Source organism: Lithobates pipiens, unplaced genomic scaffold, assembly GCF_037356315.1.
Source record: "Lithobates pipiens isolate NorthernLeopardFrog02 unplaced genomic scaffold, aLitPip1_a1.2 Scaffold_22, whole genome shotgun sequence".
Classification (NCBI taxonomy): Eukaryota; Metazoa; Chordata; class Amphibia; order Anura; family Ranidae; genus Lithobates; species Lithobates pipiens.
The window spans coordinates 320,798,168-320,818,055 of NW_027507784.1; the positions used below are offsets into that span (position 1 = coordinate 320,798,168).

The following is a 19,888-nucleotide window of genomic DNA, read 5'->3' on the forward strand; positions in this document are numbered from 1 at the left end:
CTAGTGGATTCTTAAACCATTCCTCAAATTACACTGGGAAGATCTCCCAATGTTGCCCTTATGCAACAGCCACTTTATATGGTCACACTTCATTCGTTCTATTTCATAATGGGGAAATCCACCAACCTTTTTAACAATCTTGTGAAAGGACACAGGTAAAAAAATTAATAAATAAAAAACCCTACCACCACCGTTGGTGTAAAAGAAATAACCCAACCTCCGGTGACCCACTAAAACATCGATTCTACATGGAGTTGACATGTAGAAAACCATGTTAGCCACCATTTATTAATTTTTTGCTCACAAAACTGCATCAATACTATTGGTAGAGATAACTTTTTAAGAGAGCTTTTAAAAATAAATCTAGAAAACAAGGTTTTTCCACAATTATATATTTCTTTTCTTTCAAAAAAGATCCACATAGCAATTAGTAAGAAAATGTTCTTTAAAATAAAACCAGGCACCCATACAGAAAAGTACCAATGCAGCCTCCTGCCAGGCCGAGCGTGCACAACACTTGAAGCAAATCTTAGTGTTTTGGAACCGTACAGAAAAAACTCAAGTGGGAATAGTGAACATTGGAAATGACTCTGAAATTAAAAAAAAAGCATCAGCAAACAATAGGGGGGGGGGGGCGGAGATTGGTTTGCCTTCGGCAGATCAACTTTTTGTGATGGCTGAAGCTTTTTTCGGTGACCGCAGCACCATAGCATTTAAAATTTACATAAGAGCACTGTGACTTCGGAAAATTTAATTCCCGTTTTTTTTTTCTTTTTTTAATTTCAATGTATCAAAAATATGCAGCTCTCATAAACAAGGTTCTATAACAACCTCTAGCTTTAACTGTACACTGCTACATTACATGGACTGCAGCCCCCAAGAGGACAGCGCGGACTGCTTCAACAGGTTCTCTTGAACTGATTCAAGATCGCCAGTGCGGGAATTAAACTTCCGCAAACAGATACCGCCGTTTACGACAGCGAGGGGCTGTTGTGGCATTGTCTATCTTCCAGCATTTTGTTAAACATCTTCAAGTCTGCTTGCACACAGCACATTTGCGTTGTTGAATGGCCTAGTCGATCTTTTCCACCTTGCCAATAATTTTCTCTTCGTAGATGGGCAGAACAGTGTCCTCGTCTCGCACCTCTTCAAAAACCACTCCGCAATCAAATTCGTCACTTACTTTCTTAAAGTAATACCTAAAAAATTGAAAAAGAAGCCTGTTACTGAAACTGTATTGATTGTCTGAAGAACAACAATGTAGGCCATTTTGGGATGGGGGCTTGGGTGCATTATTAAGACACCCTGGACACACAGGAGATCGCATTAGCATCAACTCAGTACATGACATGGTCTCTGCAGCATTCAGGACCCGACCACTCAGTATATGGAGCGGTCTCTCTACAGCATTCGGGACCCAACTACTCAGTATATGGAGCGGTCTCTCTACAGCATTCGGGACCCAACTACTCAGTATATGGAGCTGTCTCTCTACAGCATTCAGGACCCAACCACTCAGTACATGGAGCCGTCTCTACAGCATTCGGGATCCCAACCACTCAGTACATGGAGCCGTCTCTCTACAGCATTCAGTACATGGAGCCGTCTCTCGACAGCATTCGGGACCCAACCACTCAGTACATGGAGCCATCTCTCTACAGCATTCGGGACCCAACCACTCAGTACATGGAGCCGTTTCTACAGCATTCGGGGCCCAACCACTCAGTACATGGAGCCGTCTCTACAGCATTCGGGGCCCAACCACTCAGTACATGGAGCCATCTCTACAGCATTTGGGACCCGACCCCTCAGTACATGGAGCCATTTCCTACAGAATTCGGGGACCCAACTACTTAGTACATATAGTCATCTCTACAGCATTCGGGTCCAACCATTCAGTACATGGCGCTGGCTCTACTGCATTCGGGACACAACCACTCAGTACACAAAGCCATCTCTACAGCATTTGGGACCCGACCACTTAGTATACAGAGCCATCTCTACAGCATTTGGGACCCGACCACTTAGTATACAGAGCCATCTCTACAGCATTTGGGACCCGACCACTTAGTACATGGAGCCATCTCTACAGCATTTGGGACCCGACCACTCAGTACACGGAGCCGTCTGTTTTTCTGGATCCACTCACTTAGTACACGACACTGTTCTTTGCAGAAATCAGGACCTGCTCACCACCTGAAGAGGACCAATGAGGTCATGTGACTCAACCACAAACCCAACCTCCCCCCCCCCCCCCCCCCACACAAAAGAATGTATAAAGTAATAAAAAAAAACACACAGGTTTGGGGCCAGGGGTCAGAGGAAGAGGTGCTAAGGTGGAATTGGGCTTTAAAGAAGCATGTGAGAAATATGTAGATATCACACATACGATAGCTATGCAGGATACAACGGAGAGAAAAACCTGCTTGCATGCATCTCTCCCTTGCTGGCTAGAAGAGAGAGACATCATTATCTCACTAGCTAACTTACATTCTGCAGTGTTTTCAGCATGAATGATACCTTGCTGATCCAGCTAGCAAGGAAGTGACACATACAAGCATTTTAGCAATCCTGTCATTAGTACAGGATGGCAAGAGTGACATGAGCATTACATACAGTCTGCCACCAGAGAGAGTCCAGGCTTTTATTGGCAGAATGCTTCTGTGACTCAGGAGCACTGAAACCAGCAAGCCAGGCACTCCTTTTGAAAAACACCAGGAAAGGCATTCTTCATTCCTATTATGACAGGTTACTTTAAATTAGAGATTGCATGAAAAATAAATAAGCTAGGAACACATATTTAAGGTAGAGACCAGCGTGTCTTCACCAGGGATTTGTGGAAGTCTAGGGTTCCTCCTGAAGATGTTAGAGTCTCCTTCGGCAGACTGATCGCTCACCTACTGTGACCATCAATTGAAAGTGAGAGTACAGAAGAATTGTTTTCTTGTAAGTATTTTTTGTAAAAGAAAAAACAAAACAAAAAACAGGACATGTAAAAAAATAAACTGCCCCGTGTGTCAAATACTATAAGCCCTCCACATTATTTGTTAGTTAAATAATGTACTCATCATCAGCCAGGGTTCCCAGAGGTATAAAGATGGAGAAAGGCTGGTATAGACAGTTTTCCCAGGTAGGCGGAGTTTACCTGTAATTTCCTTTCTTCGTAAGCAGCTCCTTGAATTGTCCCAGGGTCACTACACGGCCCTTCACCATGGTCCTGTAGGGAATAGGCTCTCCACAGAAGTAGTACGCCACCACAATGTTTTCGCAGGGCTGGGAGGATCCACTTCCTCCTTTCTTTTGAGGTTTTAACCTTGTAAGAAAAAAAAAATTAAAACATGAATCAGAATGCAATACTCAACACACATACATAGTTACATAGTTAGTAAGGTTGAATAAAGACACAAGTCCATCCAGTTCAACCTGAGTGTCTACAATTGTCCCTATCCCTGTACATTGCACACTCACATCAGTCCCTACTCTCAAGGAGCCCACAATCCAAGGTCCCCATTCATCCATTCAATCCAAGGGCCAATTTTCTGGACAGAAGCCAATTTACCATCCTGCATGTCTTTGGAGTGTGGGAGGAAACCGGAGTACCGGGAGGAAACCCACGCAGGCACAGGGAGAACATGCAAACTCCAGGCAGGATGTGTCGAGGTTGGGATCGAACCAGTGACCTTTTTACTGCTAGGAGAGAGTGCTAACCACTACACCACTGTGCCGCCCAAATATAGCAAGCTGATTAGAGAGGAAAACCAGGAGTGTGAACTTTTTTCATGGTGCACTTCTTTAGCCTTCAGCTGTCCCTGGAAATGCCTGTGAATATTCCCTTTGTGTGAAAAGTGTTCTCTTTTCCGCCTAACTGTCCTGTGCCTGCTGAACTTCACTGACAAAACCCAAACAGAAAGCAGGTTTGTTGCTTGGGAAGGGCTTACCATTGAAGAGATAACTTATGAGGAAAATGACTAGAATTTCAATCCTTGAAGATAACCGGTCATTAGAGAAATGTCAAGATTGCTACTCCTGAAAATAGAAATGTCCTTGTCTTGCTGATATTCTGTTTTTCATGCTCCCTTGTCAGGTAAAAATACACTAATCAGAAGAGAGATTAAAATCCAAACTCTTTGCCTGAATACTTGTTTTGGGTCAGAGATTCATAAAATACTGGAGGCCAGAGAGCATATAGGACAGCCAGGTATATACCATTTAGAGCACATGTAAAGTCACTAAATCAAAAGCATGCTATTTTAGAATACAGCATAATGTCCAGCATAAAGTGTATAAGTCCAAGTCACAGGCAACACATCTCACAATATTATGAAACATTATACCTGCGGTAGAAGCCCTTTAAGAGGGCATAAGATGTACGAGTGGGAGGAGCCATTGTCCGTGGCATTATTACTTTTGTATCAGAATGGTGAGCTGAATATATGCTTCTATTTGCACATATCTATGTGAGCGTTTTAAATCCCTTTATTCAGTTTTACCAAATATTTGAAGCAGATAGTACTAGGGTTTCTCCATTTCTATTATATGCTATGTCGCATGATTGATCGAGATTTAAGAAGATGAGTAGCATGTTTCAGGGATGGTTCTGGCAAGAATGTTCCACCACCATCCTGAATGGAGTTCACTAAGGCTATTTATTATGACTCTGTAGTGGGGTCATAGACTGGAGGTAAGCAGGCAATTATCTGTAGGTGGTTGTCACTGAACATATTGGATGTCACTTAGAGCTGCACGATTAATCGTTAAAAAAAATCGCAATATCGATTCACCCCGATCTCTTCTGCTGAGTGTAGGCAATTCTTTCATATAAACAAGTGGAGAGATTATCTGCTCACTCACTGTCAAAAGAAAGCATATGGGGCAGTCTGCCAAGTTTAGAACTTGAAACATTGTAACTAACCCTTACTTCTTAGAACAAAGGGATAGAACTTCTTGTGTAAACAAATAATCTGGGCAGCCTGCCAAGCTTTCAACCATTTAAGTGCAGGAAGTTTAACCACTTAAAGTCTAAATCTTTTTCTGACAATTCTTTCTTAAATTAAAATCAATATTTTTTTTGCTAGAAAATTGCTTGGAACACATATATATATATATATATATATATATATATATATATATATATATATATATATATATTATTATTTATTTTTATTTTTTGCAGAGATAAAATAGCAATTGCTGCAATATTTTGTGTCATACTATATTTGCCCAGCGGTCTTTCAAATGCAATTTTGTGGGAAAAAATACACTTCAATACATAAAAATAAAAATGAATCCGTAAAGTTAGCACAATTTTCTTTTTGTTTTAATGTGAAAGAAGATGTTACGCTGCGAGAATCCTTAGAGAATTGTGATCTATCTTCTAAGCAAAAAAATTGAGATTCTCATTTTAGCCAGAATCGTGCAGCTCTAATGTCACTATATGTACTATCACTTTGAGATGGCACAGCAGTGGATATATTTGAGACTTTGACACTGTTGTTTATGCATACATAGGATGTGCACCACAAAACAGAGGCAAGTTAAACCATTATTAAAAAGTTAGTCCCACCTTCACTGATAGCCTGAAGTATATTAAGAGAATAAAGGGGAAAAGTAAACAATATATCATCCAGGGACGCCCAGCCTACCAGCCACTAGGTCCAGAGGAAGCATAGCCAAGTTTCTCAAATATACTGGGGCAACCCCTATGTTGGTAGATAAAGTGTTCAAACCAAAGAATATCTTCTACATTTTTAACCTGCCTATTCTTCTTAAAGTGGAGTTTCAGTCCTTTTGGTGTTTATCAAAAGTCAGCAACTACAAAACGTGTAGCTGCGAACTTTGAATAAACACACGCTCATCTGTCCCATGGTCCAACGATGCACCCCCCCTGAACCCTTGGTTCTCTCCCCCTCAGCATCACAAGTGTAGGCACTGCACATGCGTGAGTCGCACTGCACCTCCTTAAAGGCCGGACAGTCTTCTGGGACTTGTGACGTGTCCCAAAAGATTGCAGGGAGGGAGGGGGAGAGGAGAACTTACGCTCAAGTGGCCCAGGTGGCTAAGCAGAAGTGGGAGCTGGGTACTGGTCAAAACCAGGTACCCAACCACCCACCCCCCCACCAAAAAAAAAAAAGAGAAAAAAGCATGCTAAATGTGGCACAGGGGTGAGGAGTCCTTAAAGCGGAACTTCCTCTTTTGGGTGGAACTCTCTTTTGAGGGTGGGCAGACCACCATCGGGGGGGAAAACGGGAGCACAAGCGGTACGCTGTATTTCCAAGTAGGAGCTGAGCAATGCAAACTGATTATGTCCACATGGTTCTGCTTCTGTGCCACGTGTAGTCAGGAAAATTCAGGAAGACAAGAGAACTGGAACCAATCACTGAGGTATTTGCCTCTAAGACTCGTATCAATCAAAAGGAGAAAACACTAGTTAGTATGGGCAGAGGGACGAATTTAATGGAACTTTGATATTAAGATTTACATACACAATAAGAAAAAGAGATCAAAAATGCCAACACCCTCCCCCTTACTTTTGACACATTTCCTTTAAAGCTTAGACTTTATTTTTATGTGTGTGTGTTTTGTTTTTTTTAAATACCCCCCAACCAGTTTTAAAAAGCAGCTCTGACTAATACTCAAATTAATTCTGGAGCGGCCCCTGGCAGTTGCTTTTTTTCACCACAAAATCACAGTCTTCTATGTTGAATTAAGCCCATCACTTAATCCAGAAGACTGAGGAAAGACCGAGTTCAGAGTATCACGGCTGTGTACCTTGAGTACAACTTGCACTTACAGTGTATTGCTAAAGAGCTCAAGACCAATGTCATCACATTAGTGCAGCTCTTTGCATCATCCAGAAACCCCCTCTGCTGGAAGAAGACTAAAGGGTAGAAAGACCCCGCACACCGCAAAATAAAACAAAAAACAAAGTTCGGAAGGGGCTGAGTTTAAATTGCTTATCCACTCTCCAGCTTTTCTTTGCTACCAACAGGTGACTAAAGTTCAGTACAGAAATAAACGTTCAAAAAGCTGTAAAGGAGCATTAAAGTCTCTCTTGATGAAAAGCAGCCACCCGATCCCCTAAAACAGGACCCTGCATCCCATCTAGAAACGTTATTTTTGTCTACGCCACACCCTGAAAGATTAAGGCCCCTTTCACATTGGCCAGATCAGTTTTTCTCGGCAAGGGATCTGTCCGATTATGCAAAACAGATACAGACACTGTCTGCTCTGCTCTCAGTCAGATGTAAACAGACCAGCTGTCCACTTACACCGAACTGCCCTCCAATCTGATCTGGATGGACTGAGGGGAAGGAATCCCCTTCCATTTGTCTTCGCCAGATTGGATCGGATTGGAGGTAGGCAGGTGTAAATGGACACAAGTCAGTTTACTTCTGTCTCTTCATAGGAGGAGAATGGAGGGTCAAATCAGATCTGTCTGACGAACAGACAGGCAGACCCAAATGGAACACTCGTGTGAAAAGGGGTCTTTGTTTTGAATTTGGACTTTTGAATTCCTCCTGAAAAATACACAGTTCTACTCCTTTGGAATATAGTTAGAGAACAACCTCATATTTTACACCAAATACAAAAATCTGACTACAAGACAAGAAAAAACATTTGTCTTTTGTAAAAAGTAAGGATAGGTTTAAACAACAGGCTCAACCATTGTTTAACAAATCTCTGCCACAGCCTCAGGTATTGGATGTAACTGGCATTTAATCTCATGTTGATATTAGACAAATATATTGGTAATGTAGAAAGATTTATTTATTTTTTTTCCTAACCCTTTTAATGCCAGAGCCACTTTTGCACACATGTTAAGAATGTACAGTTTAGGCTTAAACTCCCCAAAGATGTGACTAAGAGGGCGAAATGACAACAAATTTCAGTACCCAAAATTGTTCATAGGCGATTGTTTAAAACCTTTACAGCTCCTTAGTTTCGAGTTAAAGCAGAACAAAAGGCTCAGTCCTCATCTGTCTAAGAGTTCAGTGTCAGCATCTTCTGAGCCCCAGTCTTCGGGGCTCTTTATTGCCAGAGCAGAATGACATCACTCTTGCACATGAGCAGGAGGTCATCATCCTGGCACTCAAAGATCGGCCTAGTGCTATAAGCTGAGCATACACAGCTCAGCTTACATCACTGGATTAGATTGCAAACAGGCAAGTATGGGCATTTTATTGTAGAAGAGACAGTGCATGTCTCTTCTGCAAAAAAAGCCTGCCTGCTCACGGTTTCCCACAGCAGAACTTCAGTTCCACCTTAACTGTGAATGATGTCTCTAGAATTTTCTCTCTCGCATCGGGCTGCTTGGGAATACCCAATAAGTCTACAGCAATAGTAGTTTTCATATGTAGGCACACCTGACACATGCGTTTATGTATGTGCCAGGGGGGGATGCATGGGGATATTTTTTGTTTGTTTGTATGTGTTACTGTGTTGTCTGAATTACTTTCAGCAGAAAGCGGATAGTCGGTTTGACAGGTGTAAACACAGTCCAAGCTGCTATAGTGTGTTTAGAAGCCTGCCCTGCTGCCAATGTAAGCCCTGCAACAGTGGCATAGAAAGGGTTAAAATAAACATGCCCTATTCAAACAACTTGAAAGAGGACTGCCGTAGGGTCCCTGCTGAAAATCCTTCCTTATACACATTTCACGTCCAAACTTCTTTAACTCTAGGGTGTGTTTGTCTTTCAGCAACCAAATGGATGTACTAAGCACATGAGTAAAGTATAGGCTTTCTTCAGTTTGTATGGAAATCACAACAGAGTTGTAAGCATCAATACTAATTTTGTAACTTGATGCAATGGTCTCACTAACCAATATGGATGCTTGAAGGTCAAAAGTGTATGAACATTTGCTAATGGGAAGGGGAGGAGGGCGACTGAAGGGAAGATGTACACATGGGGAAGGTTTTATTAAGGAGCAGGGGAGGGCTTACTACTAGAGACAAACCGACACAAGAAAAGAAGAGTGACATACTGTGGCTCTGAGAGGTCCATGTCGGAGACAGCTGGCACCACATTCATCAATGGAATATAAGGTGGCCTGACAGAAGAGCGTCCCCGCTGGATAACCTCTTGAACATACCTAGAGAACAATCTCACAGATTAGAATGCACTCTAGATCTATGACTTACTACACCAACATAAATCTCACATCTAGCGACTAAGTGTAATAAGTTCTTTAGAATGGGTTGAGTTGCCTGCAGCACCAGATTGGCCAACTAACCTGCCATCTATATGCAGAACAGGCTTCAGTACAAAATTACATCTTTATTGGCTTCTACTATAGGAATAATAGGATTTTTAAACTCACCCATAAAAATCCTTCTCTTGGAGTCCATTGAGGAACACAGGAAATTTTACATCTTCAGGTTATATTGCCAACTAATGGAGGATTGGACATTGGTAAATGCAAAACTAAGGTAGGCCAGACCAGGATAACCCCCCTCAATTATGAGCATGATCATAAACACCGAAGAGACTCAAGATGGAAAAGATGGATTTTACGGTGAGTACAAAAATCCTCTCTCTCTCGTCTATTGAGGGTCACAAGACAAATTTTACCTTCAGGACGTCCAAAAGTAGTAAAACTGAGGTACTGGTATACTGCAAACAAACACCAACAGGCCTAGAAAAACAGACAAGGGAGGACTGCCCGCAGCTCAAAGAGCCACCTGAATGACCTTATGCCCAATGCTGGCATCAGATGTTGCAACATCCACCTGCTAGAACTTTGGAAACGCCTGAGCAGAAGACCAGGTGGTAGCCTTCAAAATTTGAGAAAAATTTGCTTGACGCTGAAAAAATCTAGTAGAGTGTAACTTGATTACAAGCCTCACACCTTCTGGCACAAAGTTGTTTGGAGTAATGAGACCAAAATTGAGCTTTTTTGGCCACAGCCATAAATGCTACATTTGGAGAGGAGTCAACAAGGCCTATGATGAACGATACACTATTCCTACTGTGAAACACGGAGGTGGATCGCTGATGTTTTGGGGATGTGTGAGCTACCAAGGCACAGGAAATTTGGTCAAAATTGATGGCAAGATAAATGCAGTATGTTTTTAAAAAATACTGGAGGAACATTTGTATTCATCAGCCAAGAAGCTGCGCATGGGACGTACTTGGAGATTCCAACATGACAATGATCCAAAACACAAGACCAAGTCGACCTGTCATTGGCTACAGCAGAATAAAGTGAAGGTTCTGGAGTGGCCATCTCAGTCTTCTAATCTCAATATCATTGAGCCACTCTGGGTAAATCTCAAAGTACAGTTCATGCAAGACAGCCCAAGAATTTACCGGAACTGGAGGCTTTTTGCAAAGATGAATGGGCAGCTTTACCATCTAAGAAGATAAAGAGCCTCATCCACAAACACCACAAAAGTTTTCAAGCTGTCACTGATGTTAACCACTTGCCGACCGCCGCACGACGATGTACGTCCATTTTTTGAAGAGGGATATCTCGGTAACGGCAGCAGCTGCTGCCACAACCGAGATATCCATCTCTTCAGGCAGCGGTCGGCTGTACGATAACGGTGGTCTCCGCGGCGGATTCGCCGCGAGTTCACCGCTATCGGCGGCGGGAGAGGTGCCACCCCCCCTCCCGCACCTTCCGCCGCTTACCGGAGCCGTCGGTAGCGGCGGAGGCGATCGGGTCCTTTAGTCAGCTGGGAATAGAGACAAGTGAGGCTAAGATGGCCCCCACTCGTCTCTATACCATAGGAGGGCGGAAGCGACGTCAAAACGTCACTTCCGCCCATACCTCTTAAAGCTATATTTTTTTTTTAAATGTCAGATTATTATTTTTTTTTTTTTTTTTTTTGCATTTTAGCCCAAATATGAGATCTGAGGACCTTTTGACCCCAGATCTCATATTTAAGAGGACCTGTCATGCTTTTTTCTATTACAAGGGATGTTTACATTCCTTGTAATAGGAATAAAAGTGATCCATTTTATTTTATTTTTTTAAAAGTGTAAAAATAAATAAATTAAAATAAATAAGAAAAAAAAAAATTTTTTTAAAAACACCCCGTTACGACGAGCTTGCGCACAGAAGCGAGCGCATACGTGAGTAGCGCCCGCATATGAAAACGGTGGTCAAACCACATATGTGAGGTATCGCCGCGATCGGTAGAGCGAGAGCAATAATTCTAGCCCTAGACCTCCTCTGTAACGCAAAAAATGCAGCCTGTAGAATTTTTTAAATGTCGCTTATGGAGATTTTTGAGGCTAAAAGTTTGACGCCATTCCACGAGCGGGCGCAATTTTGAAGAGTGACATGTTGGGTATCAATTTACTCGGCATACCATTATCTTTCACAGTATAAAAAAAAATTGGGCTAATTTTACTGTTGTCTTATTTTTTTATTCAAAAAAGTGAATTTTTTCCCAAAAAAGTGCGCTTCTAAGACCGCTGCGCAAATACGGTGTGAAAAAAACTATTTCAATGACCGCCATTTTATTCTCTAAGGTGTTAGAAAAAAAACAATATAAAATGTTTGGGGGTTCTAAGTAATTTTCTAGCAAAAAAAACTGTTTTAAACATGGAAACACCAAGTCCGAAAAAGAGGCCTGGTCCTTAAGTGGTTAAAGGGGGCAATACACAGTATTAAGTACTGGGGTGTATAAACTTTTGATCAGGGTCATTTGGGTAGTTTCTGTTTTCATTATGATTTAAAAAGAGTAAACACAGTTGAATGATAATAAATGACTTCAGCCAAACCCTAACCATGAGTGATAGAAATGTTTTTGTGTTATCATTTATATTCGCTGAAAAATGTCCAAGAAATCATAAATTCTGCCAGGGTGTGTAAACTTATGAGCACAACTGTAGAGATAAACTCACAGCCTGGACTACATCTAGACCAGTCATGTCCAAAGTCCGGCCCGCGGTCCGGTTTTGTATGGCCCCCACCTTGCCCCCAGCTTCTCCTGTACTATGGCCCGCCTGGCTCCGCACACCCCGAGCGCCTCACTGACAAGCTGGGGCGCGTGCGGCAGGTCCGGAGCCTGTGATTCCGGCGGGGATTGGTGGCAGTGATTGGCTGCTAGTGCCTCTCACCCCGCCTCTCACCGACAATCAGGGGCTGGGGGCGGTCCAAGGCCTCCGGGAAGCTGACAGCACACGCCGCCAATAGCAGACACTGATCTGTCCCTGCAGCAGCTGCAGATCTCTCAGTGCCTGTGATTGGCGGCGCGGATTGGCTGCGGCGCCGCGCTGTCAGCTTCCTGAAAGACAGAACAAGAGGAGAGAAAAGGTAAAGAGAATTACAGATAAAGAAAATTAGAGAATTAAAGAGAGAGAGAATTAAAGAGAGAGAGAATTAAAGAGAGAGAGAGAAATAAAGAGAAAGAGAGAAATAAAGAGAAAGAGAGAAATAAAGAGAAAGAGAGAAATAAAGAGAAAGAGAATTAAAGAGAAAGAGAATTAAAGAGAAAGAGAGAGAGAAAGAGAATTAAAGAAAAATAAAGAGAAAGAGAAATAAAGAGAAAGAGAATTAAATATATATTTCCAAATAACATCTTCACCACACACAGCCACAAAGGTAGGAGAATTCTTGTTGGGCAGTGTATTAGTGCTCGGACGAACACACTTAGACCGAATTTTAATGGTTCAAAGAATGTCAGACAAAATGGTCGGCCCTCACGCATGTTCACTTCATCAAATCTGGCCCCCTCTGAAAAAAGTTTGAACACCCCTGATCTAGACAATAAAAGGGAAATTTCCTCTCGGTGAACCAAAGCCAGAGAGAAGGGCGGAAGAACGAAGTCCTAGTTGATATAAACAGCAGAAATGCAGGCAGAAATTCCTGGGAACCAATACCACCAGAAACGGTTCCTTGCAGGATAAGACCACCATTTCAGACATTGTAGCAGAAGCTACAAGGAATACCACCTTTGAGGATGAGCGGGGAGAAGAATGTTACTAATGGGTTCAAATCGTGGAAGCTCAGGGAGAACCAGATTCAGATCCCATTGAGTCACAAATGAATCGATGGGAGGAGCCACAAGGGGGACTCCCTTTACAAAGGTCCTAATAAAGGAGTGAGAGACCAATGGTTTTGCAAACAAGAAAGGGCAGAAAGCTGATCTGATAGTGGCGGCTGGTGCTACATTTTTTTTTTTTTTTTGACCAATTAGAGCCTCAGAAATCCAGCACCCCGCATGCAAACTGGGGGGTGGCGTTCCTGCGCCCATTATGGACAGGCCACCACTGCCGATAGTTCTGAAAGTTAAATGATGTACCCAGATGTAAGATGATTTGTTCCACTGAAAACTGGAGAAGACTGGGGAAACTCCAAGACTCTCACCATTGTGATATGTGCAGTTTATTTTATTCAATGTGAGTGGCATTTTAAATACAATAAACACGTTTTTAAAGAAGGGTTTACACTATATTAACGTTTTCTTTCCATTTGCCTATTTCCGATTATGTGGAATAATTCAGAGCTCATCTAATGCCGCCTAAGAATATGGAGGGCTTGGAGAGCCACATATAAAACGGCCTGTTTGACCTTTCGTTAATTAGGTGGGTCCTTGCCACATGGTTTCACATTTGGAAAATTAATTTTGCACATGGATGTTTTTGACATAAGGATTTTAATACCTTCATGCTGAGGACAATTTGACTGTAGATTTGGCTGGCTTTGAGCCCCTGACCAAGGTGGCCTGGGAGATTCTGGATACGGATGGTGCGGGAATGGAGAAACAAAAAGGAAGTTTCTTAACAAAGAGGGAGAAGGGAGGGAGAGGGAGTATACTTGTGGATCATCCTGGTTATCTGGAAGCCCCCTTCCTGAGTTTTGGATCACACCATCCATCCCAGTGGGTTATCTCTTAAAAGTGCAGTCAAGAGCTCCATCTTAGAGGTCTTATCTGCTGGTATGCGACCTGTGAGTGGGGTGTGCACCTGGGTGTAGAGTGCTGCTATTTCACATTGGATCACTCATGCGTTTTACTTACATATTTCATGATTGACTTTTTGCATTGAGCACTTTTTCTCCCATGAGGAGTTTTTCCCCTTGGACTTTTATATTGTTTATATTGCACATGTATATGATAAATTGCTTGCTTTAGCCTAATAAGTAACTGCATAACCTTTAGGGTGTCAAATTAAGCACTAGCACTTTATTAGATAGCGCAACACAATCTTAATTTGTAATTATACTTGTGTGGATATATGGTGAGTGCGGTTATCACTGTTGAGTCAGAGTTGTATATATACTTTTAGTATTTAACACTTAGAGCAACCATCCTTTGTTTTTGCATATACATATATCATACCTTTGCTTCACTTGCATTTTTCCAGCTTTTCTCTCCTCCTCTTCCAGCCTCCTGCGTGCTTCTTCCAGCTGTGTCAGCGGATTGGGGGCAGGGTTTGGCGGCATGGTGGGATCTTGCACGAAAGGGTGAGAGGGCTGAACCACGTTGCGTAGTTGGGCAGTGACCCATGGGTGGACGGCACCCGGCCGCTCAATGGAAAGTGGTCTAGGCACATCATGGGCAGGCTGCTTCTTGGGACCCGACGAACTGTGGGATTGAACACAGGGGTCAGCTGGGGCATTTACAGCAAACCACACGTTTATTATGAACACGTTCCACTGATAGCTCTGCTCCATTTAACGTCTGAATAACAGAAACATTTTTTTACATATCCTATTAAACTCACTCGGAGCATTTCTTATTGACTATGCAATTACATTACTGAACATTTTCAGCTGTTTCTACAGACTTCTCTCTCAGCTGAATGGCAATTTTTACCAACATTAGCTAGCTTCAGCTGCAGCCTGTCTAGCCTCAGTTCCAACAGCCTGCAATGGGGATATTGACCTTAATCTCAAAGAAAACGCATCCAGGGTCTCCCTCTACGCTTCGCAGGCCACCAACCATCATTCATGCTCAACCAATCCATTGAGAGAGTTATGCATATTAATGCTCCTAGCATTTTCTCTTACTTTTTTTTTTTTTTTGCTCTCCTGTACAGCATCAATGAATCTGGGGAACCAGGGATACATACATAGCAAGGAGCTAAGCTGCTGGGGGTGCATGGAGGTGGTATTCTGCCGGGATCTGAACAACTAGGAATACAATGTCACATGGCCAATATGCTGCAGATTTTGCCCCCAGAGCCGTTTTCTTCTATTTCTTTTTTTTTGTCAACCTGGCTATTTGCTGATGCTGCAGGCACAGATCAGGCTAACACACCCAAAACAGTGACACTGGTTGTAAGGCTAGATAGTAGATGTGGTACAGGCATGGGGGTGTGAGTACAGAGAGGGTTTGCATGGGCCTGTTTAGGAGGATTCGTTGCACTAATAGTAACAGAAAGTGGATAGTGACACGTGTACATTTTTCAGACCGGCCAAAAAAATATTTCTATAGAAAAGTGGAAAAGTATACTTATCCTTTTAGGAAATACATAACCCCTATTCTATGACAATGAAAACGGCAAACAGACATTTGTGTAATTAGCTGTGTGTCTGGAGCTCCATTTTAAGGACAACCCTCCAATTGCTGCCCAATAAACTGAAAAAAGACTTTATGACCTATGAAAGGTGGTTACAAATACTACAATTCATCCTGTGTCTACCTGGTTCCTGAGATCCCTCCGCCCTGGTTTATAATCAACATAGGATAATATAGAGGCATTCTCTCACCTATGGACGGATTTTTTATGTCTGCTTATCTCCTTCTCTCCTTCCATTATCCACTGCATGATTTTCTGGTTTCTCTCTGCGTCCTCTGGCACAACTGCCATTTCATAGTTGGCACTTTCGAGCTTCCCGGAATCCACTTTCTTAGCGTTCCTTTTGGCAAGCACACTTGCTTTTCCGCTGTAATGGGGAGAAGAAGAAAGAAAAACAAAAAAAAACTTCAGCCATGAAGTCAGACTAATATTAACCCCGTCAGAAAACCACAATAAAAGAATGCTCACATGCAGCTTTTATGTGAGGTTTAGGCAGGCTGCGACCTATGTCAACGTGTATAAAAAGATTGTCACTACTGCGACCTGTAGCTCTACAGAGAAGACATTTGTTCTGCTTCTTCTAATGAACATTCTTCTGCAACATGTAGTCCTACAGAGAGAGCCCGCACTGCCGAAGTACATGAAATCCAAGATGGCCACCACTACTGCGCTCTGTCCCACTTGTGATATCACCAGGTTGTACTCTGTGCATGCAGCCTAGCCAGACTAGAAAGTACGGGGGCGGGGGGCTCTCTGCATCCTGGCCTGAGCCTCTTGGACCTTCTTTAAACTCAGCTACTACAATGTAGCTCTTGGGTTGGCCCGGGAGGCCATACAGTGAAAAAACACAAAAGAGGTGTCTGAATGTCTAAAGGCAGGCCACAGTTAAACTTTAAGCAATAAAAAGTCAAGTCAATTAGTATCTTATGCGCTGGACACAAGTTTGGGATGCATGGATATAAGTAGCTTTGAAAAGACACTTGAGCTAAAAGTATATACTATATTTTATAGCAAATCAGATGCCACGTGAAAGCAGTTGCTAAAAGTCAAAGAATACAAAAAAAACAAAACAAAAAAACTCAAACCTTACTACCAGAAAAAGTGCAATACAGAATGTATATCTGAACTAATGAGTGAAAAACAAATCTTGCATACCTGTGGCCGAGGGAATCCATAGGATTAGGGGCCATTCCCATGCTCTCTGCATAATTTCGCGACTTGGTTGCATAGTTATGTGGTTCTGCATTCCATGGGAAGTTGGTCTGCACTCTTTGTGTGGCCTCAGCCTCAATTTGTTCTTTAGGTTTCACACCACCATGGTGGTGAACATGGTGATAAACATGTTTGTGGTGGTAAAGATTAGATGCCTCAAGTTTTGAGTTACTCTTGCCCGAATGCTTTCCGTGACCTGACTGCATTGTTCCCATAGATACAGGAAGGCCTTTGCCTAAGTGGCCATCCGGAGAGCGTGGTTTCGGGGAATGGCGCCCGGGTCCCGGAGACTGGCAGCCTGGGGTTTTCATGACGCGCTGCACGTGTTCATCGAGGATGGACTCTGGGTTTTCTTCGTGGGCGTCTCTGATTGGCATCCCGACGCCACCCATGTCGGCATAGCGTGAACCAAAATGATGCATGGGCTGGCTTGAAGGCAACTTGTGGCTAACCATGGAAGGTGCTGCAGATGAGACATCGGCATCATCACCTTCTTCTTCCTTTGTATGCAGAAAAGGAAAGAAGTTACTCTTTTGTTTACATGAATCCCAACAATAAAGCTGTACTCAACTTTTTTAACCTTGCATTCTTCCTATGTAGCCGCCTCAGATCCGTTTCCCAAAGACAGGCCCAGTGCTCCCAGGTTGTAGGCACTACCCTTTAACCACTTGCTGCCTGGGACAATCTTTTTACATTTTCCACATGTTAAAAATCAGCATTTCTTACTAGAAAATTACTTCTAATCCCCAAACATTATATAGTCTCTCTAGGCCTTGTAGAATAAAATGGTGGCTGTTTTTTTATGTCACACGATATTTGACAGCTATTTATTAAATGTTAGTTTTCAGGAAAAATACACAAATAGAATTTTACTCCACACAAACACAACAGCAATTTATAAAATATGATGTTACATTGAGTAAATGGATACCAAATACATCAAGACTAAGAGCCCTTCTTTCACACTGCGGTGGTGCAGGCACTAGCAGTGCTTTACCGCTGTTATAGCGGCGTGCTTTTAACCCCCCACTAGCAGCCAAAGAAAGGTTTAATAACGCCCGCGTTGCGGCACTACCAAATCGCATTTCAGGTGCTTCGGCAGTGCTGCCCATTCATTTCAATGGCCAGGGCGTTTTGGGAGCACTGTATACATCGCTCCCGCACTGCCCCAAAAAATTCTGCTTATAGGATTTTTTTTTCCCCCATCCTGCAAGCGCGCCACCCCAGTGTGAAAGCGCGATGGCTTTCACACTGGGATGGCTTGAGAGTCGCTTTACAGGTGCTATTTTTAGCACTAAAATGCCTGAAAAGCGCCCCAGTGTGAAAGAGGCCTAAAAATTACGTGCGACCGTGAAATGGCAACAAACTACAGTACCTAACATTCTTCATTAGTGTCCCTTTAAAAGCCTTTATAGGTTATCAGTGTAGAGTTAATCATGAATGACAGCCCTAGTATTATTACTCTCACTTGACGTTTGTGGCGATACCTCATGTGATGCAATTGCTGTTTACAAAATGTATGCAGAACCTATGCACAAATGCACGTTTGCATTTGTGTGTATATGTAGGAGGAGGGGGGTGCCTAATTTTATTTGAGTACACTTTTTTTTTTACTTTTTACTTAAATCTAAGGGTATTTAGGAGTGAAAGTATCACAGGAAAAACAGCTGCCTATCTTTGAACCCTTTGGGTCAGTCACCATTTTAATTCTTTTCTCACCAGAATATTGGAGCCCTGGTTAAAAAAAAAAAAAAAGTTTGTTCACAGAACTCCCAAAATGCATTGTTTGGACATATTATGAAAAAAGAATATTCAGACACTCAACCAAGCAGTGCTCCTGCTCTGCGAAAATGCCTTTTGTATTTTGCCATCTATGTCCACATTGGGAAGATTTTTTGTTTACCAGCCAAGCAGGTACCCATTGCAGTTGATTTTTTTTTTAATCAGGATACATAGGTGCTAAAATTAAAGTGAAATTTCTTAGCAGAAATCCCACTGCTTACTCCTCCTTCAAAGCCCTTACTGTTCATTTGTTGCATGAGCAAATTAACCATCCGTTACAGAGCTACATGGTTTCCCAAGTCGTGCTGCAGTCCTACTTCAGAAACCCGGCACTTTCCAATACAGGCCAAAAATAAAAAATAAATAACAGGCACAGCAAACCTCGGAAATCCATAAAAAGCAATGGGTTTCCAAAACTGCATGGCAGGAGTCAGAAATGTGGTGGTAACTTTCAAGATGCTCAAAAGGCCTTGCTGAAACAGCTTTCTGGCAGCTGTTTTGAGTGCGGAAAGGGGACGCACGTGGGTAGGTTTTCCACTTACACTCTTTTTAAAGTTATTTTAGGAAGGATATAGTGGAGCTTTACAAACACTGCCTCATTCATTGCTAAATACTCAGTTCTGACACTAGGTGGCAGAGCTGCAACATTAAAACTTTATTTGCCCTGTCAAATAGTTGTACTAGTAATATTCTACTATCAGATGAAGCCTAAAACATACAAAATAAAATCTTCTACAGCCTCATTTTTAGCTGACCAGCTGTTTAGACACGCCTTAACACTTGCATTCATTTACAGGACACCTTGGTAAAATGTTTTGGAAAATACTTCTTACATTTTAAACGCATTGTTCTCGAGTGCTGTGATCAGGTAGAAGGCCATACACAGACATGTCGAGGGGATGACAGGTACTCACAGCTCTCACTCGTTTTAGCCGCTCCTCCAACTTCTGTTCCGCTTCACGGTCTCTCAGAACTCCCTCCAAGCGACTTATTAGCTCAGCAGCAAATTTTTCAGGATCAACGTGAATATCCTTTGGCATGTGATATGTACGCTGGAGGGGGACAAAGAGAATGATGCAGTGTGAACTTTTTTTATGTTAACATAGACACTGGGCTTACTAATGTAAGCAAAGAACATATAATCCAATATCATCATCTTTCACTGATCTGGACACAGTAAACTAAGATCTCCGGGGCACACATAGGTGTTATAACAATCTGATTATTATTGCAATTGAACAGCTCTGTTATAGGGAGACTACAGAGAAGTTCAGTCAGTACTTTTTGGAGATATCATTCATCTGAAAATTATTTGGTGTGCCTTCTTGTTTTTACATGATTCTGTTTCATATACAGACTTGAAGATACTTCATTCACTAAATGAAGAATTGGCTGGGATAAAGCAGAATGTTCTGGCAGCCA

General features: G+C 42.3%; 1 protein-coding gene across 2 annotated transcripts in view; it reads right to left on the bottom strand.

Annotated features, from left to right (window-relative positions):
• Positions 1 to 376: 376 nt before the first annotated feature.
• AXIN1 (axin 1) overlaps positions 377 to 19,888 on the bottom strand; it is a 95,416-nt gene continuing 75,904 nt past the window's right edge. The window contains exons 5-11 of one of the 2 annotated variants that reach the window (XM_077449491.1): positions 19,381 to 19,518; positions 16,628 to 17,184; positions 15,663 to 15,839; positions 14,290 to 14,535; positions 8,982 to 9,089; positions 3,146 to 3,313; positions 377 to 1,199 (exon numbers count right to left, since the gene is read on the bottom strand). In XM_077449491.1, the coding sequence (XP_077305617.1) occupies positions 1,073 to 1,199; positions 3,146 to 3,313; positions 8,982 to 9,089; positions 14,290 to 14,535; positions 15,663 to 15,839; positions 16,628 to 17,184; positions 19,381 to 19,518 (1,521 nt within the window). In that variant the 3' untranslated portion in view covers positions 377 to 1,072. The remainder of the gene's footprint in view (positions 1,200 to 3,145; positions 3,314 to 8,981; positions 9,090 to 14,289; positions 14,536 to 15,662; positions 15,840 to 16,627; positions 17,185 to 19,380; positions 19,519 to 19,888) is intronic. The other variant, XM_077449492.1, reaches the window with a different exon arrangement.